This window comes from Brachionichthys hirsutus, unplaced genomic scaffold, assembly GCF_040956055.1.
Source record: "Brachionichthys hirsutus isolate HB-005 unplaced genomic scaffold, CSIRO-AGI_Bhir_v1 contig_916, whole genome shotgun sequence".
NCBI classification, from domain to species: domain Eukaryota; kingdom Metazoa; phylum Chordata; class Actinopteri; order Lophiiformes; family Brachionichthyidae; genus Brachionichthys; species Brachionichthys hirsutus.
The window spans coordinates 17,166-39,631 of record NW_027180327.1 but is presented as its reverse complement, the minus strand read 5'-3'; the positions used below and the strand labels follow the sequence as shown (position 1 = coordinate 39,631).

The following is a 22,466-nucleotide window of genomic DNA, read 5'->3' as shown; positions in this document are numbered from 1 at the left end:
AGTGTTGAGTCTTATATAGAACAGCTGAGGATCATCCTCCCAGAGGACACCACCGTCACAGATGTGTGTTACTCTCAATCCATTAGTCAGCTTCCGTTTCAGTCCACAAAATGTATTTGACTTTGAGAAAACAATATATGCATGATTAAAGCTGTTATTTAAGGTGTTATGGTCAAACATGAGCTCTGCAATGAGAAACGTTAGCGCTCAAGTGTTCAAATAATGTCTTGCATAAAACAAAACAAATTATTCTCATTTTTATTTCATTTTATTAATAGTGGTAACTTGTTCTACTGATTGCATAGGCGGTAAATCTTTTCTAAACACATTTAACGTGCAGAATTATAAGATTGTGGTTTGAACAATGTTTATTTCACTTTCATTTGACTGCAACAAAAATGATAACACTCTCAAATAAAGCAGTGAAAGGCAATTCAGCTATTGAAATCATACCCACATTAGAACAGCATGCAATGGTTTTCAGTAAGCATTTAATGTCATATAATTTGACAAATATTTCACAAATCAAGATAACATACAAATGCCCATTTGTACCAGCAATTAAACATTACACATCAACGCAAATGTACAGAGTACAACGTGATACTTCAGTATATCTGTAAGAACAAATTAGAAAATAAATGCTAGTGATGTTAACAGAAAATGTCGTCACATTCTTCATATCTATTTGGGATCCACAAGGCATTTCTGCAGAAAGTGACTCATGAGGGTGTACGTATGACGGGAGGCTGACCCGCTCAGGGAGTGGTCCTTGTCAGTGTACCACTGAAATGAACACCAAAACCGGATTAACACATGAAAATATGCAAAACATTATGAAACTATGCACATTTTATATCAGAAACACGCTGGATGAAATGATAAATAAGTCATTTTTCCACTTGTAACCTTCATTAATTCAACACCACCAAGGCCAGGATTTGCCCCACTTCCCTGAGACAATATTTACCATTGCCTCAAAGTCAACTTGCTTCTCCACTAGAGCTTTGGAGATCTGTGCTGCCTGTTGGAAGTGGACATTATCTGCAGGGAGGAGAGTGCTTCAGCTACGTGATTTAACATCAAAGCTCATTCATTTGTGAAAAAGCTGTACTGTCATGCTTAAAAATGGAAAAGAAGGGTGTTTGGATCAAATGACAGGACGTACCATCTGCTGTTCCATGAACCAATAGATAATCTACTAGTTTGAAGTTCATTGCTCTGGCCGTCACCGAAGAATTCTGTTTAGTTAAACAATACAATAAAGGTAATCAGAATTATGCAATGATTTGAGCCCTTTTTCGTGAGTCTGACAACTTGCATTTAGCTTACCTTATAAGAATCTGAATTATCGGAGGGCGTGCCCATGTAGCGTTCAGTGTACACAGCATCTGCAGCAGACTGAGTTGATGTCATAGTTGTACAATAAATACTGAACAGACACTAAAACTCTTGTTCAACAGAAAGACATCATATATTAATTTTTGCCCCAAGGATATTGGGTATGAAGGTTTTGAAATTGTTAACTGGGAACTCATCCTCTGAGTAATCTGAGAATTAAAGCCATCTGTACAAAATCTGCATGCACTTTTTATAAACTGTTTTCCACACTGATCATGTTTGACAAATAAATAAAAAATACACTTCTGCACCTCATGTAGACGTACGTGGCAACATAGGCGTTGAGGCTCTGCTGCGCATGTCAGTGTTGTAATCATGTATTTTAAATAGGTAACGGGTACTGATAGGTACAGTAAATTATGTATGAATCGTCAATCTTTGATGATAGCTTTGTTCATCTGGATCAGCTGATGCCAGCAGAGCTCAAATAGCACACCTGAATCTCACTGAACTATTGGCAGTGGTGCTGCATTGTGGGTAATACAAGCAAAATGCTTTCACAGGATAGAGAAACGCATGGACTCTCTGAGTACTAACCGTAATATTCCCACTTGGCAACTGGGGCAACTGCTATTCCACACTTAAAGAGTCCTGATCCAGCACCCAAGGCCATTGAGGTGACGTAACCACCGTACGACTGAAGCAGAGAACAGAATGAATTTATTTAACTAAAAAACAAAAATTAATGAATAATAGAGATAAGGACACAAGAATAAAAACTCACCCAACCCCATATTGCTATTCTGTCTTTGTCGATAAAACCCATATCAATGAATTTCCTGCAACATTTATTGGCTCCATTAGAAACAAACAGTTATTTGGACATGTAATAAAGCATCATAAAGCCATTTTAATACATATAATGCATCACAGTATAGTAGGGAGGAGGTGAAGCCACAGGAGGGCTTGACTCACTGTACCTTACGGCTGTCATCTGATCTTCAACTTCAAATGTACCAAGGCGTTTGTAGATTGAGTGCAATATTTCATCACCTTGGTAACCGCTTCCCCTTCCGTCAAAGCTGGCTATGATAATCCCATGTGAACTGGAAAGGTAGGTGCCCCAGTTCAGCTTGAAACGGTAGGATACCCGCTGACTGCAGGGGCCACCATAGCTGCAAATCAGGATGCCATATGTTACTCTGGACATTCTCTGGATTGTATTGGGATGGAGCAAACGTGGAGGAGCACAGTTTACTCACACATCAATGAGAAGAGGATATTTTTTAGACTTCTTGAAATTTGGTGGTAACATCATTTGATACCAAAGATCTGTTTGAAATAAAGGTCATTAAGGTTTCAAGCCAAAATACATCCTTTAAAAAAAACAGATGAATACTGTTTTTACTAAAAGTACAAACACTACATACACCAAGAGGAGTAAAGCAAATTCACTTTTTGACGTTAACCCTTTAAAGCCCACACGCACCATTAAGTAATCGTCAGAACACTCTAATTTTTGGAAAATAAGGTCTTAATGGAACCTTCTAACATAATTTGATACCAAAGATCTGTTTGAAATAAAGTATATATATATATATATATATATATATATATACATTTTTAGTCTTCTAATTTATGTAACTTTTGCCAAATCTGAAATTTTTTCATGGAAAATGCAAATGCATGTGTCAGCTTTTTCGGGGGAAAAAATAGAAATTCAAACTTCTGAAAAAGTTGTGTATCAATTATGATATCTTTGGCAATAAAGGGTTAAACATCATAGTAAATATCTAATTAATTACAATTTTGCTTATTACTGCTTCATTTAAGCATCATGGTATGACAGTAGAACCTTTCTAAATTAATCTGCTGGTGGGAGGAAGGTCCTTTTTTTAACCTTTCTTATCAATTTAACACGTCTGTGCAGATGGTTTTGAATCATGGTCCACTAGGCGCCACAGATCTCGCAGTACTTTTTAAATGAAAGGAAAGTTTTTTCTGTGTGAAATAGCTATAAAGAACAGATTATTGCTCAAGGCAGCCTTTTTTTTTTTTTTTTTTTTATCGCTGCAGACATTCTGAAACATCTTACCAAATCCTGCAACCTCTAGTGTGCCATATTGCATTGATGGCATTTGGTATTCTGACAGCACATTTTCCAGATTATTGTTGTCTTCAAGGACGGCAAGCTCTGACGAAAACAAACAGACATGAGAGAGCAATTGAAGTAATAGAGAAAATTATTGATGTGCCCAAAAATACATTATTAAAGTTAAGGAAAATGATGTTTCCAGGTTTAACAACTTCTTTGAATTATAAAGAAATTCTGTCTGATACGTTTTGTGTAACTACCAGGGCTAGCCTGTGGCAAAGATAAAATATAAAGCCATGATTCATAGCATCCTTATGTTGATATCTATTAAAGGTAATCCACACAGAATTGCATGCCAACAAATGGAGGCAAATGAATGAAAAAGACAGTGGAAGAGACACAGGGCAAATTACACCACAACAAAGAAACAACTAGCATGATTCACGTTTATTATATTATTCATAGAGTATTTTAAAAGGAGTGGAAAATATGTAAAATAGCTTCATAATATGGGTTTGTATGTTTTGAGAAGAGAGTTACATGTTTAGTGTGTAGAGAGAATGTCTAGATCTGATCAGCAGGTTAATGAATGAATGAATATGGAAAGATTTGGAGTATTCAATTCACTTCAATTGCATGTTTTTTGAGGTGGGAGGAAACCGGAGAACCTGGAGAAAACCCACGCGGAAATGGGGGGAACATACAAACTCCGCACGAATAGGATTAGAATATGATAAACGGTAAAATAAACGGTAAAATGGCCCAGTTGTAATAAATCGTTTTGCAATGGGTTTAGTGTGAGTGCATTTCACACAGACCTGCACCTGAGTCCTGGTTGTCCATGAGTGTGTAGAGGGGAAAACCAGGTCCTGCAAAATAAAAATAAAGACATGCACAATTTTACATGAATTCTATTATTGGACTTTAGGAGTGCTTTAACTTTTTTAACATGCTTATCATTCACACATGCCATCACCATGGATGACACATTGCTTGAGAGGAAATGTCCAACTCACCATAGCAATCCATTCGGTAGTAAGAGGCATCAAAGCTGAAGTAAGCAGAGTTGTACTGACATCTGTCCTTATTCAGGTTGCAGGTGAGACATTGAGGGGTAGAAGAGATGCCTCCAATCAGAAGCCTGAAAACAAACCATCAACAACTTCATTTGAGCTCATGTAATATCAGCATCAGTTAACGCTCAGCTTCATGGGAGCCATAGAAGCATGATCCGTGTTGATGTCGCTGCCTGGAGAAGCATTGCGCCTTACTTGTACAGGTTTCTCTTTATGGGTACTCCCTGGTACTCGTTACTCACATAATATCTGTTGAAAAGAATTTAACACGTCAGATGTGCATGTATGTCATTCCTTACATTCTTCGGTGTTCATGATTTTTTTCCCCCCACTGGTATCATTACTCACATGGCATCTTTTGTTAATTTGGATATGTAGATCACCTCCCACTTCCCAGAAGTCACAGGTGTTGCTTTGCCCTGAACAAAATGCCTTTAATGAATGCATAATTGAGCACTAAAGACACGGTGAATGCTATGGTGTGGAATATTTTTACTTTACTTTACTTAAGAAATACTTACATCTTTCACATAATGAATATGCTTGTATCCCTGAGTGTCACTCATCACTTTGTAGAAACTGAACTTATCCTCAGCAAAGAAAAGAGGTAAAGGCACATACTGGAAAAATGAGATTTTAGAGTCACAGATCAAGAAAATAATTTAACCTTTTTAATCTATATTGGTAGATTTATAGAGACTTACATGTCCGATCCAGCCTGTCTTGCTCCTTTGCTCAAATGTCTAGTTGGAGTAAAGACGTGTTTTTCTGTTAATTAACATTTAATCACATGAACATAACATCAATAAACGTGTCAGGATCCTCAAGGTGATCCAGCTGGACACTACTCATGATTTCCTGCCTGGAGTGGTAACCACCGGAGGGTGAGCTACCTTACCTGTTTGTCTTTCCAGCTGGTTCCATCGAGGTCATAGATCTGTACGACCAGGTAATTCTGTTTCCGTGTGAGCCACTGCACAGCGACACGCTCGTCTGTAACCCAGGTCACTGAGCACAAAATGTGATCACTGAGGAAAACACAACAGGAAGAGACATGACTTTCATGAGACAGAACAGAAAGACAATGCATTTGACTCAATTTCCGATGCAATTTGATGTAAGCAATGTCACAAACAAGGGGCTTTCAAAGAGTAGTGGGTTTATCCTCAAGCAAAGATGGAAATAAGGCCCCAGTTTTAGTTCACTGAACAACTGGTTACCTATGGAATATGGTTTGATCCCATCATACACAACTAACAAATAATGGTCCTAGAACTGCTGTTTGTCATGCTTCCTGCTTTGAACATTTCTGTTATAAAGTTAATAATATACAGACCCAGAAGAAACCGATGCAGGGGGAACCACCAGTGTGCGACTTGATGGATCCGTGGTATCGACCACAAAGAGTTTCGCCTTGGTGAGGGTTGAACCAGCCTGCACCAAGCAGAATGAAACATGCATTTTAAAAAATTTAATTGCATATCAAGAAAACAATTTATGCAGTTATGCAGAATATGTCTCTGACCTTTGGGTATGGAACCGCCACTGTCTGAGGATATTGCTCATTTCCATACAAAGAGAATTCCACTTTGTGAACATCTGTATCATTAAACTCTGCATAAGCCAAGAATTTTCCAGTTGATGACCACCATATCGCTCCATTTGATGCAAAGACTTCCTCTAAAATCAGGAAAGCGGGAAAAAGTAAAACTAATTTTAGCCACCTTTGAGAGAGAGCCACCTCTGTAAAAAGTGACTGGGTCCACTCACCCTCGTAGACCCAGTCAGGAACACCATTAAGGATCTCATTCTCTTTCCCATTGTGGGTCACTTGTACAACTTCAGAAGTGACATTGGATTTGAAAAAAACATTGAAGTCTGACACATAAGCCTGGAAAAGAGAATTCTAATTAATTATAATCATAAATATGCCTAAAAATTCATTCATTTTCTTCATGTTATTTCATCAAATGCAATTTTACTTTCACAGAAGACTCACATGTGCTGACATTTATTTTGTAAAATGCCACATTAGCTTCTATAGTGCCATACATAGAAAGTCAGAACAAACTAGTTATGTTTTTTGGAGCTGCAATGTCAGTAATTTTAACAGAATGTAAAAAATAAACATTGTAATCAGTAATACCATGTTATACACCTACATATTTGTTTCCTGTCGGGGCCCAGGCAAAGTACTGCACAAAAGAGGGAAGACTCACAGGCATAACAAATGTTCTGGAAAATATGGAAGAAATAGAAATATATTTCCATATATTGCTGATTGACTTCAGTCAGATTTTTGGGGCCCCAAATTGTCCCTTTAATACCCTTTAATTTGTAATAAAAAGCAACTTACAAACTCTCTCTGTCATAAATGGAGTAAGAAGCCGTGAAGGAATGTCTCCATTTCTGATGGATTGCAAACACAAAAGTTGTTTTCAGACCTTTTCATGGTCAAACTAAAAGAAATACTTACAGTGAACCAGTATAAATGTTTATGAATGTTATGAAAAAAGCAACATCTTACCTTTGTGAAATTACTTTCAAAAGCAATATATTTATAATCACCTGACAACAGGTAATGTGTCGAATTCACTTGAGCCTACAATGAAAATGATGGTGGAAATATAAGTTATTACGCTACATTGATGCTGCTATTATATCTTGTTATAAACTATGAAAACGGGATTTATTACAAAGGTTGAATTGCTCAAGTATAGTGATTCCTCTTTCGTTTGAACGTTGTGCAGGAACACATTCCCATCTCTTGTTTTATGCAGATACTCGTTGTCTGCAGACACAGAAACAACATGGAACATGAAGATTCATTTATTATCTTGCCCAAAAGAACAGCATGTCTGATAAAAAGGATTGGTCTGCCTGGTGATACCTGATATCCAATACAAATTGTAGGATTTCCATGTAATGGTGTCATTGAAGTAATCCTCAAAGGTGAATTTCCTTTTAGAGCCATCGGATTCTGAAATGATGGACACCCTGCGTTATTTGGGTTGTCACCAGATGTGTTTTATTTTATTTAACTCTTTAACTCTGCAACAATATGAGCAAATCCATCTGTGCGTCACGCGGTGGCGCAATTAGTTTTGCAAAGCCATCTGCACGTTAATCACCAAGATAAAAGGAACTTTAAAAATCACACTGTCACTGTTCATTCGTACGTTTCTCGCTAAAACAAGCAAACGTGTTAAGATTAAAAACGTAGGGTGCTCACGAAAAAAAAAACTTGAAACAAATCAGATGAGCCGAAAATAGTGTTTTCATACGTTTTAGAGCTACAGACGGTGCGCTTTTACGCGGCGGCAGCGCGCACACAAAGACACATACAGACCTGAGACGGAACTTACTGCTGAAATAAACTGATGGGACTGTTATTACCGTGATGACGACAGCCGCCCCAAACACCCACCACAGCACCTTGCTGCAGCGCTGTGGAAAGTGACACAAAAGTTGCAAAAACACTGAAATCCAAAATTCGTTTGAGATTTGATACTTTTTTTTCCACGAGCAAACTGGAACGGATCCATTACTGACCATGATGCTGAAGAGTTTCCCGTGAAGCAGTCAGCCTTTAACAATCCTTGAAAGTATTACTTCTTGGACAAGCAGCCTTGCTAACAATCTCTTGTTAAAATGAATAATGAAAAAAAACCATTCAGGGAATGTTTTTACATCAACGCTCCTTCCTTCTTTCGGAGGAACAGGCTTCTCACACTTCCCGCTGCATTCCTGAGGAGTCTGCCACCAGACAGATTCTTCCCTGAAGCCAGCAGCTCCCACAACTTTCAAAGAACGAACAACATGCATGTTTTAAGGCGACCTTTGACGCAAGTCACTTAATCAGCAAAAGTGATTGCTGGGGGAGGGTACAATAGCTTTACTTCCCTTTTCAATTTTTTATTTTTCCATATCTTACACCAGTACTGTTATATGTATCCATAAAAAATGTTGATGGGAACGTTTTATCATCGTATTTATTCACACAGATACAGATCATACTTTAATGATTAGAATCCATGCAACTTGTATTTTTGCACAACCAAGATATAAGATCAAATCTACCTGTTAACATAAAATAGCATAAACGTTTTAAGATTAGCCCTGCTGGATGCTTGGACAGTGTGACTCATTGCCAGTTGGATTTAATGGACATTCACCAGCACTTTGTTTGTCTCAAAGTCTACTTGTGTTTGACAGGCTGGCTCTGAGGGGCAATCACAGACTCAGTAGCTCCAGATGATGAAACCCCAGGGGTTTGCGAGGACAATCATTTTATCACTGCTTCCCCCCTCAGTTGGTTATATGTGCATTTTGTTACTTCAAGAGAATGTTTGCATTTCATTCAACTTTGTAAATCAATACATTGACAAAACAGCATAACTGTGATATACTGTAACTGTGCAATAAAATCTATAAAGAATGATTTTTTTGTACCAGATAAAACATGTTTTGAGAAAGCGTAAATACATCACCCATGATTATGGTTATCAAGAATTAACCACCATTCTGCTCTAGACACGCAGTGAAGATAACAACAGTCAGAAATCTGTGTGTTATGGTTTATGCCCCCTCCTCCTCCTTCTCCTCCTCCTCCTCCTCTGAGCTCTGTGCCACCCGGCTTGCGTGTCCAGCGTAGTCGAAGGCAGAAAACCTGACGGCGAGTTCACTCCACCTGGTGCATTTGGGGATCTTCTTCTCATTCAATATGACTACAAAGTTTTTCACATGGAGGCAGGGGCACTCGATGCTTCGGTACAGCATCATGGACCCCCATCTCTGCAGGTATGACATGGTGGAGCCTGATTAACTATTTCATGCCAACAGGGCTTTAAAAAAGCCATGGCATAAACATCATCCCCGCACATCACCAGCATCTTACAGTTTGTGTGATCACATTTATTTATCAGGCATTCATTACTTTCTGTCTGATGTCCAGTGATGTATTTATAAATGTATTACTTTGATTTAGATCTTCAGTTCCAAGTTGCAAGTTGCAATCATCTCCATTAAGCTAACTCTGAAGTTGCACCATCGGGCTACCTTTAACACAGATCTTTACGAAGCCTTGCTCAATGACAACCTAAATGAAAGCTTTAATTTATTCTGTTTGTGCCCTGATTAAATATAATTTGGTCAGAAATGAGTTACAAAATGCTGACTATAAAAGTCATGGTGTAAAAATATAAGGACGTGTCTTTCTGTTATTCATTTTCCTCTCACTTTGAATGACAAATCTTATAGTGTTGTTGGTGCCGTGACTCATTTACCACACTTCTTGTCCATCCCCTTATCAATCTATTGGTAAGAAACAAGTGAGCCAGTTTCTAAAGTTGTACAGCTAGTTCATGTCCGGGAGTCTGTTCATCCGGCCAGCCTTGTTATGTTTGCACCCCATTATGATGCTATCATCTGGGACCAATATAGCTCTTGACTAGTGTAATACTACCAACAGTTTTATTTTTTATTTTTGGCATTCTACAAATTTCCCTGGTCCTCTGTTATGCACATTTCACACAAGTCCCAAGTTTAAATTCCTGAAATCTACTTACCAGTCCACAGTCTTTGCACGCTATGTAGCCGTTCGTCTCATAATCAAGAAGTCGCTCCACAAGAGTGGTGTTTTCTCGCAGAATGAAAAGTTTACTGCAAAAAATTATTCAGTATTTGATTTGATTCTGGACAAGTTTCTAAGTGCAGTAAGATATCATTCAACATCTGGGTGAAAGGAGAAAAGCAGCATCATATTTATGCTAAAATTAAGTACATATCTAAGATTCAGAATAATATATTAGACAACTTTTAATACCTAAACTGTGGCGTAAGATTGACCCTGTGCATGCTTTCGATTATCTCGATATCTCCACCGCTGCAGACATCTTTGCTGCAGCCTCTGCATCTGAACTTCACCTCAGCAGGGTTTTCAGTCTTCATGCCTTTGTGCTTCTTCCTTTTGTTTCTAACCATCTCCTCATTTACAGCCTGAACCTGAAACTCCTGGATCTTAAACGAGATAAGAATTGCTGAGTACAATATTATTACAACATGCTTTTGGTGTGATCATTCATCAACACACACAACAACGTTTGAGGTGAAGATACCCGTTTGTCATAGTCCACTTGATTGAGGGCTCTAACCCTGCCAATGGCTTTGTACATCATTTTCTTGCGGTATTCATTGACCGAGTTCTTTTCAGTCACCCCTGAGTTCTTTATGTCGATGATAGTGTAACTGCTGTCTTTGGCTCTACCTCTGCCTTCAGCCTGTGGAGAACAGAGACAATGCTCAGCAATCGTATGAATATATTGCTGTCATACGACTTGATGGTGACGAGGAGCACTGACCTGAATCATAGAAATCTCATTGGTCACAAGACCATACTGGATGACAAAATTGCACGCTGCTATGTCCAAACCTTCCTCTGCCACTGAGGTAGCGATCAGCAAGTTGACTTCACCTTTGCTGAATTGGTTCAAGATGCCCTTTTGCTCAGCCTAATGAACACACACCCAAAATGGATGCAGTTACCGGTAAATCCACTTTGGATAAAGTAAATGGGATGCTTGAGACAAATGTACTAGGACATGTGTTGTGCACTCACAGCCGTCATTGGTTTAACGACACTTTGATCTCCTCCTCCAATGACGTAAGAGGCATTCACGCCAATGTCAGCGAACTTGCTATTCTCCTGAATCCACTGATTTAGAGCGATGGCACTACGGCGTGTTTTGGTAAAGATGATCCCTCTGGCCATCTCCCTGGTGCTGAACTCATGCAAAATTTTAGCTCTCAGTTTTGACAGGCTGTCATTTTCATACTCGGGCTGTTTTGCAAGCATTTTCAGCTCTTGCTTGTTGTCTGGGAGACACAGATTACAAAGGATTGCAGTGAATTGCTAGAGTAGGATTAGCAGTACTCCAAAAATAAGACTTTTAGCACAAGTTCACATATTTCACCTTTCTCTCGTCTTTATGCTAGGCTAATATAATTAGCAGTCAGTCTTACATTTAGCAATCTTAACAAATTAAATCAATTTCTTGGAAAAACAACATTGATACCTTCAAACAAACTGAAGAGGAACCTCTCAGTTTCTGTGATTTTTATGATCTGCTCCTCATCTGGTGTTGTTTTTTTCTTTATCTCCTCTTCGTAGTATTTGTTCAAGAAACTGAAGGAATCCTGCATGCGAATGGTGTTGCTGAGATTCAGGCCCTCGCTGTACTGACGAAGGTGCTCTGCACAAACCCGCACTACCTGATTTTCATCTATTGCAGCTAAAAGAGATGGGGACAAGATTTCAGATGCCTACAAGTTGGGTTCATTTGCTTTTCAAAGGAAGGTATGTGAGAACGAGGGTTAACGTCGTCATAAAAAGGAGCATAAAATGTGCTCACCTTTGTCTTCTTTTTGAACAGCCCACTGTTCATAACTCTGCGAGCCCAGATCACAAGTGGGGCTCAGGCCAGCATGGACATGAATGCAATTCATGATGCGCTTTATAACATCACCAAAGGGTTCCTGAAAAAATATGTTGTTGACACTTCGAATGTCATCACCAAGAAAATGTCATCGTCAAGAAAATGTATTCAAAAACACGATTACCGTACTTGTCTAAATAAAGGACGCATGAAAGTATCACCAGCCAAATGCATTTACCTCTTTTCTGTCTTCAACAGTTGCAACTGTTTTCCTTGGTTCCTTTTGGAGCCCCTCATGGCTGCTTGTCATGATTCTGGAAGCATCCAAGTTTGCACAAATCTGTGACAGACACACGTTCACAGATTTCATTAAAATCATACGTCTCTGTCTTGGTGATGCTGGTGTAAAAATATCTGCAGCCTTTAACAGCATTAGTGCCAAAAGGCTGTTATTAATCCCTTTCCCTCTCGTGGCAGTAGAAGTCTTTATGGCTGCCTGTGAGGCATATTGGAAGCAGCTTTTCTGCTTGAACCGTATCCTAAACTAAGGTAGCAGTTTAATGAACACGGAATTAAAAATAAAGATAAAACCACTGAAAGAAATGTAACCTGTAAAATGTAATTCGAACCAACACAAATAATCTGAGGTAGACGATTATGTTGCATCAAAAAAAGTTCCTTCATCTCTTCTTGTACAGTGTGCTAAACTTTTATCCACTCGGGTGCAGACAGAAAGCTGAGATTGGTGTTTACACGCAGGATCTGCTCTTCAGCTTTCTCCATTTTGGTGGCTGAACCGACCCCCGGGGAGGCAGTCAGGCCCAGGATCTGAGGGAGGGGCACGGTCTGCTTCTGCTCCTTCTTCCTCTTCCTATTCCTCTGCTTCTGCTTCAGGTAGCGCATCATTATGTGGTTGTAGACTTCTCCTTTTTGAGTGTGGTGACACTCGTCTATTATGATCAGCGTCAGATCTACCGAAGACATGACAACAACAAAACTTCAGTGTTGCAGTGATGTAAAGCAAGCAAGTTGTGATTTGAGTACCGTGATGACAGGATTACAATGAGCAGAAATATTTTGAATTATGCATCTTCTGATATTTTTCATGAAAGGTTGGGATGTCATTTCCTTTCATATTCTGAGATCTTCAAATGGAAACCAGTCCTTTTCTAGGAACCTAAAAGCCACAAAATAAGCTGCTGAGAATGGCATAACTGAAAAACAATTCTTCTTAACTACGTTTTTTAGATTATACCAACATATAAGTGAGTTCATGCAGAGGGAAACGAATGTATCCCTGGAGGAAATAAGTATGATGAGTGGCAGCCTGATGTATTGTGGGTGATCGAGGCTCTCATGTGAATTTGATCAGCCACACACTGATGGGTTGAACAGACGTGTGGCCTGGAAAGCAGCAGGAGATGGAAAAAAGAAAAAACAAATGGCACGCTCTCAGGCGTTTCAACAGACAGCATATGTTCCACTGAGGTGGCTATTCCACCTTGGAATGGCGAGTGCCAACAAGAGCGAGCAGCAGAGCCGCAAGTCTTTGACAAGAGCCTGTCAGGTATTATCAAGAGAGATGCTTTCAGTCCTCTGGGTTGTTTTCCATTCCAATATGTGTCAGTGTCTGTGGTTTAAACCTGGACAGATATTTAACAAAAGGTTTCAGGGTTTCAGTTATATCGTGAGCTCATTCAATTTTAAATTATAGTTGGCTTAATGAAACCAAAGGAGATTCCTGAGCTGAGGAAAAGTTTTTCACTTTTGTTTTGTAGTTCTGGAATCAACTTTGTAAAATTCTAAAATCATACCGCTCAGGTCAATCCCTTCATCCCCTCCTTCGTCAGACCGCTCAAAGTAATTCTGAAGAATCTGGGCTGTGCAAATGATGACGTCGTTTTCCTTCACAATCTCTGTGAAAGCGATTTTCAGTTGCGAGTCTCCACTGACTCTCTCCACTTTATATGTGTGCCTCAGAAATGGATGGAACTCTGAGGAGTAATGCTGCTCCACAAGAGGAATCTACAAAACACACAAGCGCATCTTACGTAAATGTAAAGCAGAGAAAATAAAAGAATAAGGAACCGTAAGCAGTTTCCATTACTATTATTAGCAGGAGTGTTATTACAAACCTCCTGAGGACTTGAAGGTTTGCATAGTCATGCTGCAGCGTTCTGCCATTGTAGACAGCAGTCTGGCTCAAATAAAGCAGCATGTTTTGTTCCCCTTTGGCTAAGGCATGGTTTCAAATTACTCATTCAATGTTTGTAAAGAATTTGTTGTTCTTTTTAAAGGATCGGGGAAATACACTCCCTTTTCTGCAATTGTTATTCTGTTCTTTCCAGCGTTAAAGAATGAACCTCTATGGTGAGTTTCATAGTCTTTATTTCTCAAACTGCTAAAACGCAAATAGATTTACAGTCTGAAAACTGTGTTTGATTCTTTTCTCAGCGCAGAGCCAATCCCATCCAGAAAAGCAAAGCAAAGCAGAGTCTCCAAACCTTATGGCCTGTAATTTGTGGTGAGCTGGCCCACATGAGCACATTGACCGAAAGACAGAATATTTTCTTTGGGTCTGAAGAGGGTATCAGACAGTTACAATAATAGTGAAGCCATGCAGTAAGTCACCAGACTGTTGCTGTAGTACCTTGTTCACCAGGACGACCACTTTCCCCTCCTGCTTCGCTGCCCTCCTGCCATCCAGATGTTTTTGGGTAATATAAACTGCAACTCTGGTTTTACCACTTCCTGTTGGGAGGCATATGATGGTGTTTTCCCCCTCCAAGGCAGGCTGAGCCACTTCCATCTGATAATCTCGAAGAACAATATTAGCTTGTTCTGAGCCATTGTCTGCTGCTGCCGAGTGAGTTCCATCTGTAATGCAGAGAGACAGACAGATTATTGATCCAGGACTATTAGCATACCCGCTGCTTCCACTCATCTACCTGTGCCTCTGACGTTTTTTTGTCATGGCTGTAGAGCCAGGTTGTGACTAATGTCTGCTGAATGCTACAGTTAAAAAGCTAAAATATTGCTGCTATGAACAGAAAACCAAAAGCAACCTTTTGGTTGCTTTTTGGAGTGGGTGGGTTAGGGATTGTCTGGGTTTGGTTATTGATAGTTGATTTTGATTATGTGTTCCTTGTTCCTGATATTCATCCTGTTTTCCTCTCGGCAGTGGGCGTGTCTGTGGGCGTGACTGTGGGCGTGGCAGAGCACGGACTGGCAGAGTGGAGCAGACACACCTGTGATCCGTCTTCCCATCACCAGACTGTTTGATTTACTGCTCACCTGTTCTACCAATTAGCCGCTAACTGTTAGCGGATGATGCTTATGCCTCCCCAGTGCTCTGTTTGTTGTGTTGTGTTCCGTGATGCCATTCCGTCCTCCACCAAGCTTAAGTTTGTATTCTTATCATGACTTGATTTTTGTATCTCCAGTCCCACTTAGCTTGGTTTTCTTTTGGCTGTGATTTTTTTGTTTGGTTACTGGACGTTCAGCCGCCCCAGTACTTTTGCTGAGTGTTTCATGTTTTGGATTATTAAAGACTTTGTTTTTGTCTCTCTCTCTGCATTCTCCTCGTTCTTGCTAGTTCCAGAGTAGAATGTGACAGGGACAAAACATAACTAAGGCATCTGCTGTCCTTTCTCCTCAACTCAAAGCTCTGCATTTCACCTCAGAGGAATTCAAAACCACAGAAAATGGGTTTCTTCCTTCAGTGCGGACGTCTTTCATTTTCCTTCTAAGGATTCGTATGCCAGAGGTTAAAGGTCTGTCTCAGGCAGAAAATGAGTCTGAATTCTTAGATCCTAGATCTAAGAATCTAGTTCTACCAGTGTGATATGTTAAGTACTACTCAATGAGAACAAAAGTATTCATCATAATGATTAAGTGAAGTGAATCTTAGCTCAGTTCATTTGAGAAGACTTAAATATTTCAGTGCCTCTTATGAAAGAACAATCTTGCAACTTTTGTTTTTATTTTGCGGTCCGGTTTGTGGCATTTGTGGCAACTAACGAGACAAGCTGTTCTATAACTTTATGTTCTTTAGTCAGCATCTTGCTCAGCAGCCTCTATGTTACATTTTGTTTTTGTCTGCTCCTACATGTCTCTCTCTCTCCCTCCTCCTCAACCCAGCCAGTCCAGACAGATGGCTGTCCACTATGAGCCTTAGGTTCTGTCCGAGGTTTCTGCCTGATTAAGGGACGTTTTTCCTTGCCTCCATCGCCAAAGTGCTTGCTCTTGTGGATCAAGTTGGGTTCTGTCTTTCCCTGCTACTCCTATAAATGCCTTGCGTTGTGATCTGGCGCTATAAAAATAAAATTGAATTGAATTGAATAACCTCATTTTAGGATAATGAAGGCGCCTCCTGTGTTTCATCATTTCATATCATTGTTTCCATTACCTTATTAGTCAACATCTATGCCCTTTTTTAATGTCATCTATGCTCTGGGCTGAAGCAATAATTTGTTTTGTGAACACAATGTCCGAAACACACTTTACACAAACACACTGCAATGAAAGATGCTGCTGAGGGAACAGCTGTAGAAAAATCCAAACAAAGAAGGCTTGATATATGCCTCGAGGCAAACAGGAAGACTTGGATTAAACCTTTGCTTTGCATTATTTTACGATGCAGAATCAGCATGTGGTTTTCATTCACAACACTGGCTATGCTCCCTCCTCACTGACCTATGTACTATTCATCATGGCAAACACATGGAACATATTCTTTAGTGACAAGCAGGCAGGATGGAGAAAAGCTCCACTTACAAAACTTTCCAAACCCATCCTGCCTTCATCAGCAATCCAGTGTGTACTTTCCTCACTGAATTCAAGTCCAGCTTTTTATTTAACTTATACAGATGAAGGCCAAACTATTTAGGTTACATACATACTTGAAATATCTGAACAAAATACATGGGGTCAAAGGTGAAGGAGAGGGACTCAATCGCACCTGGTTGTGAGGGCTGCAAGCTGTCAGGCAATTCCTGGGAGTTCGTGCTCGCGTCTCCATAAAGGTCTGCAAAGACATCAGTCCATTTAAAATTCAGGTCCAGCTGTGTGGAGAACTTAAGAATTAGGACATTCAACACTGAGCCATATTGTATAAGGAGTGCCAGCTGCAAGAGGTAAAAGCACAACAAACTAACCAACTAATTAAAGGGGAATTCAAGGAGCACATGCCTCCATTAAGAAAATTAAAATGACATTAAATTAATCACATCGTCCTCCTGGAGGTAAATGTTAATTTCCACATTCATTCTTGGTGGCATTTAGCTTTGAGAAATGTTTTCTTGCCTCTCCCAGATGTGTGAACTGAACAGTGTGCAGTCCTTTCATTGACGATAAACTATATGATCCATGTCCCATTCACTAAAGATAAACCACTTGATAACACTTCATATATTGTTTCAGATTTCGAGACTGGATTTTCATGTTTTATTTTCATCAATATTTGTTTTTATGAATATTGCCCATTATAACTTACACATATAAAAAAAACTATCTACACTACCAGGAAATACGTGGTTTGTGATATGGGTGAAGAGAACGGAGTCCAGTTCCAGTCTTTGCTGAACACCGATCAGAGAGGAGTTCAATGAAACCCATGCCTTCATTTTGAGGGTCTGTGCTCTTCTCCTTTAACTCTTTGACTTCACAGCTTTCAGCTTTTACAGGACTCTCCTCTGCAGACGCTCCAGTTCTTGCAGGTTCAGCTTTTACTGAAGGTTCATCATTGGAGTCTAATCAAAAATAAAGACACATTTATAGAACTCCCTTATGAAATGGGAATATCGATAGAACAAGTATGGATGGAAGCCACTGCTTTTGTGTAACCAGTGATTTCCTTCACCTTGCTCATCAGCATCATCGGGTGTGCTTCCAGTCAGCTCCTGATACAAGCACTCGTGTCCTGTTTCACGCAGAACATGGAGAAATTTGGAGAACCATCCTGGTTGACCTCTCACGATCCTCCTCAGAAGTTCTCTGGCTCCACGCCTGCGTCCTCCGTTGGTTGTTGCCGTTCCAATCTGAAACAAGAGTTTCATAACTGGACTTTACTGCTTGGGTGAGGGTTAGGGTTCGAAACATATGAATGCACGTCTGCCATCTTGTGGCCAATGATCGTCAATACAGCCAATAAAACACATTTCGATTTACAGTACAGTACAAGTAGTTGGACTGGAAAAAAGTACAGAAAATACACGTGTTAAGGGTTAGTAGTACTACACTGACACGTGTTAAGGGTTAGTAGTACTACACTGACCATCACTAAATGTCACCAGTGATCCTGTCTCGTTGATGAGGATCTGAGCTGGTCCCGGAGACGCGCCTCAGCAGAGAACTTACAATCTCAGCGTCTTCGTCGGTGATCAGCTCTTGTGAGAGACAATGGAGACACACGTCTTCTGTCTTCATGTCCACCAGTCTGGGAGACAGTAGCCGGATGAGTTTCACCGCGTGATCGTTCTCTTCCTCCACTTTAGGATCCGGGAGGTTGACGTGCATGTAATCAGCTGCATGCCGACAACCCGAATGTTCCAGCGCGTCGACGAACGCCGTGAACCAGCCGCGCTCATGCGGCTTCCTGATGACGCCGTCGATCAGGAGGTCCACGGCCGATAGATTCCCGTCATTCGCTTCCCTCTGTCGGATCAGCTCCTTTTGATCGTCAGCGACAAAATGAAAATGATCCAGAACCTGCTGCACCTCGATAAGGCCTCGCAACCTGGGCCTGAAATATTCAATGAGACGCTCGTTTATTTCATCGCTATCAGTATCAGACTCCATAATAAAGACGGACACGTCGGATAAGGCTCAGAAATCAAACGCGATGCGGCCTTACGCGCGTCGGGATGAAACGCATGACTCGACAATAAAGAAGTTTCACTTTCATTTACTCCCACATGAAACTCATAGCTTGCTTCGACCGCTCGGTGTCAGTATTTGAACATCTCAGAGGCGCGCACACGTGAAGGCTGCAAAGGCAGAACAATAAAAACAGTGAGGATAAAAGATTTCTAACAACATATTCAGAAGCATTTACAGACGAACAGAAAATGACATTATTGTATGAATTAGTGACGAAGGCGTTCTTTTGTTGCGTGTTTGCTGTAGGACAACTTTTTAACAGACCTGTACTAATACTATCACTGGTATTCAGCTTTCAACAAGCTGACACGTTTCTCCATTCTATCTATCTATCTATCTGTCTGTCTGTCTGTCTGTCTGTCTATCTATCTATTTATCTATCTATCTATCTGTCTGTCTGTCTGTCTGTCTGTCTGTCTGTCTATCTATGTATCTATCTATCTATCTATGTATCTATCTATCTATCTATGTATCTATCTATGTATCTATCTATCTGTCTGTCTATCTGTCTGTCTGTCTGTCTGTCTGTCTGTCTGCCTGCCTGCCTGCCTGCCTGCCTGCCTATCTATCTATCTATCTATCTATCTATCTATCTATCTATCTATCTATCTATCTATCTATCTATCTATCTATCTATCCATCCATGGCCCCTTCACAGAGTTCTTTCTTCATGTTGATATCCCACATTACTCTCTGAATCCATAGTGCAGTATCGTTCCATTCTAGTGGAGGTGATGTGAGGTCAGCACATAATGAGATGCACATTTAACAGCTGACCTCCATCTTTGGAACTTTTGATCAAAGCATCGCCACTTATCAGACGGTTGCTGGTTGGAGTCCCAGTCATCCCAGCCTACATGCTGACCGCAGTGGCGTCGTTAGGCCTATTTTAGGGGGGCTTCAGCCCCCCTAAAATATTCTTAAGCCCCCCTAAATAGTTTTGGGTTGTTTTATAAAAATATTTTCTTTTTTCTTTTTTTTTGTTCAGTGACCAAAAATGCCGACATATTCTATTAAAACCGCCAGAATATATGTTTAAAAACATGTAACCTGTCATTATTGACTTAAATCTGATCATGGATCTGTTTCCCCTCACTTCATGACGTAAGGTAGAGAACAGCTCAGACAAGAGAGTTACTTTTCCCTTGTGTGGGTAGGATGGCTGGCGAGCTTGAGTTCAGATTCTGCAGTAGATGCAGAGGCATCCAGCATGCAGGCCTAAATGTGAGAACTTCTTGAGTATCACAATTAAATGAATTCTCAAAACACTCCAGCCTGAAAACAGAGGAGGTTCTGGTGACCTGAAAACAGAGGCTGGATCTTCTCCCAAAGAGATATTGTCTGTTCACAACCTCCTTGATTCAGACATGTTTCCCTCTCTGAAGGTTCTACCCAAGTTGCCCTAACGGTGCCCGTAAGCAGCTGCTCGTGTGAAAGGTCATTTAGAGCACTGCGTCGGTTGCACCGCGTCGGTTGCATTTCTGGCTGTGTCAAACAACGGGGCAGAAAATACCTCACAGTCTTGCAGTCATTGAAAAAGACGAGCTTCAGAATCACAACAGAGTGATCGACTCTTAGAAACAGACGGCGTTCTTTGATGCTTCCTTCCACCAAGTAGCTTGTAATTTTAGCCATTTTGTTTCTTGTTAATGCTGTAAACATCCTGTTACTGTCTAAAACTGTTTGTTGTTGTACTGTATTAAAAACAGATTGAAATAATAATAATGTATAATTTCTCAGTCCTTGTTAGCCGTTTGTGAGGTTTTGTGCTCGTACGCTACATTTGCTCACATCTTGTGCATCGCCTGGGGGCTAAGCCCCCCCTGTCCTTAAAACCTAGTGACGCCCCTGTGCTGACGGATCCTTGGGCATCCACAGTTTGTGCTCCGGGCACCATAAGGGCAGCTCCTGCTGGATTATTCAACTGCTGTCTCTCTCAATACACACATAGGCTCAATGCAAACGTAACAAGAGTACTTTAATTGATAAACTGTAGTTACTTCATCATACAGTAAGTGTGTTTTTCTTTATTCATCTCAAAGCTTCAAAACAAACATATGCATTACTCTTTTGCTCATAACTTTCTCATATAATTTACCAACTTCATTTTTTTTAAACATCTGGCAAGATGATGCATTTATTTTTTAAACAATCATCTAATAACATTTTAGCATTAATGTACTGTAGGATTAGTACAAATCAGGACGTAACAGTACATTGCAAACAAAACCAGTAAAGGGTAACAAAATGAAGAGTACATGAGGATGGAGAATGAGCATTTGGATTGGTCTATAGGCACAAGACCCTCTCTGGGGTTTGTTTATATGCAAGTACAACCTTTCAATGTGTTCCCCAAACTCCCTTTCCTCCTCTCCCTTTCCTTGAAGTGCAGCCTAAAAAAAGACAAGTCTACTGACATCATTTTATGTTATTTGCTACTTTGGGCTGATAAGCAGTGCAAAACATTAACCATATCAATATAAAACACATGCATCACCTTGTAGAAATGCCTACATCATACTTGTCTGTCAGAGGCAGACAAGAATCTTTAATTATCGTGCCGTCGTTTTGTAATATTTTGTGTTTTTCAAAACCAAGCTTATTATCACATCCGACCCACAATAATACAGTGAATACAGTGAATCAGGCTGAACTCTGGGACAACAGGAGAATACTGAATGTTAAGCTGTGCCTGGACAAACATGCATGATGCATTCTGTTGGCTTAATGGTGCACACTCGGTACACGCCAGTGCCAGTGACTGCAGTAATAATTTACATTGTTAAAAGAAGAAAACTACAGCATACTCAATACTATACTGTATATTCCAGTGCAATATTCCATAACCCCTGAGTCACATTTCAGAGAAGACAGGCATCAACTAAGGGTAAGAAAACTGTTCTTACACACTGTGATAACGCTGTATCACACTACAAAGAAGGGGTGTGCGATATATACGAAAGATTTGTATAAATATCTTTGTGGATTTTTGTCAAAAGGGATGATAAATTAAAAATTATAATAATATAGTATAATTTGGCAATGATTTGCATCCTTCAAAAATATTTCATCAAATACTTGTGTTGCAGTACTTGCTGTTTTTAGTAGCACATTAATTGTTGCCCACTAATGATATAGAGGAATTTTTGTCATTAATTATATATAATAAGATGTTTTTTGAGATTGCTATCTGTTCCCATTTGTTGCCTTTCTTGAAGTGATTGTTCCAAATTGAACTGAATGTGTTTTTGTATTGATACGGGGGCAGGTTCCAGATACCTGTCCTGACTTTGGCCTGTTGAGGTCAGCCGCCTCCTGAATCATTCCCTTTCTTTCAGCATTGTTTGGAGATGCTGAAAAGAGTTCCCTGTGGAGGTAATGCCTATTCAAAGGCATTGCAACACCAGCCTTTTCAAACCCAAACTATGCCCATATATATGCAACTGGCATTGATCTGTGATTGACAGGTAAGTCAAATGGTATCAGTCCTTTATTTTGTACTGTACATTCTCTAATTTTTCAGTAACACTGACTATGAGGTGCTGTAATCATGTGCACACACTTAACACACACTGCATTCCCTCTTGAAAAGGACTCATGATGAGTTTTCGTTGATTTTTTTATGCCATTATCAATAATATC

General features: G+C 39.9%; 2 protein-coding genes across 2 annotated transcripts; both read right to left on the bottom strand.

Annotated features, from left to right (window-relative positions):
* Positions 1-358: 358 nt before the first annotated feature.
* On the bottom strand, positions 359-8,337 carry LOC137912831 (dipeptidyl peptidase 4-like). The gene is made up of 26 exons (XM_068756962.1): positions 8,203-8,337; positions 7,878-7,959; positions 7,403-7,492; positions 7,209-7,303; positions 7,040-7,114; positions 6,869-6,921; positions 6,675-6,747; positions 6,283-6,403; positions 6,038-6,192; positions 5,849-5,946; positions 5,411-5,540; positions 5,217-5,255; positions 5,034-5,132; positions 4,861-4,931; positions 4,708-4,761; positions 4,453-4,577; positions 4,255-4,305; positions 3,437-3,535; positions 2,604-2,673; positions 2,322-2,516; positions 2,126-2,180; positions 1,939-2,038; positions 1,333-1,391; positions 1,169-1,241; positions 971-1,044; positions 359-786 (listed from the first exon to the last, which is right to left on the bottom strand). The coding sequence occupies exons 1-26, from the start codon at positions 8,335-8,337 to the stop codon at positions 685-687; spliced, it is 2,373 nt and encodes a 790-aa protein (XP_068613063.1). The 3' UTR covers positions 359-684.
* A 163-nt stretch (positions 8,338-8,500) lies between these two features.
* Positions 8,501-18,743, bottom strand: LOC137912827 (interferon-induced helicase C domain-containing protein 1-like). Its single transcript, XM_068756958.1, has 16 exons — positions 18,303-18,743; positions 17,806-17,983; positions 17,558-17,695; positions 16,906-16,971; positions 14,596-14,822; positions 13,760-13,970; positions 12,699-12,916; positions 12,184-12,285; positions 11,922-12,045; positions 11,586-11,801; positions 11,129-11,385; positions 10,872-11,021; positions 10,629-10,790; positions 10,337-10,530; positions 10,080-10,173; positions 8,501-9,306 (listed from the first exon to the last, which is right to left on the bottom strand). The coding sequence occupies exons 1-16, from the start codon at positions 18,741-18,743 to the stop codon at positions 9,091-9,093; spliced, it is 2,994 nt and encodes a 997-aa protein (XP_068613059.1). The 3' UTR covers positions 8,501-9,090.
* Positions 18,744-22,466: the final 3,723 nt, after the last annotated feature.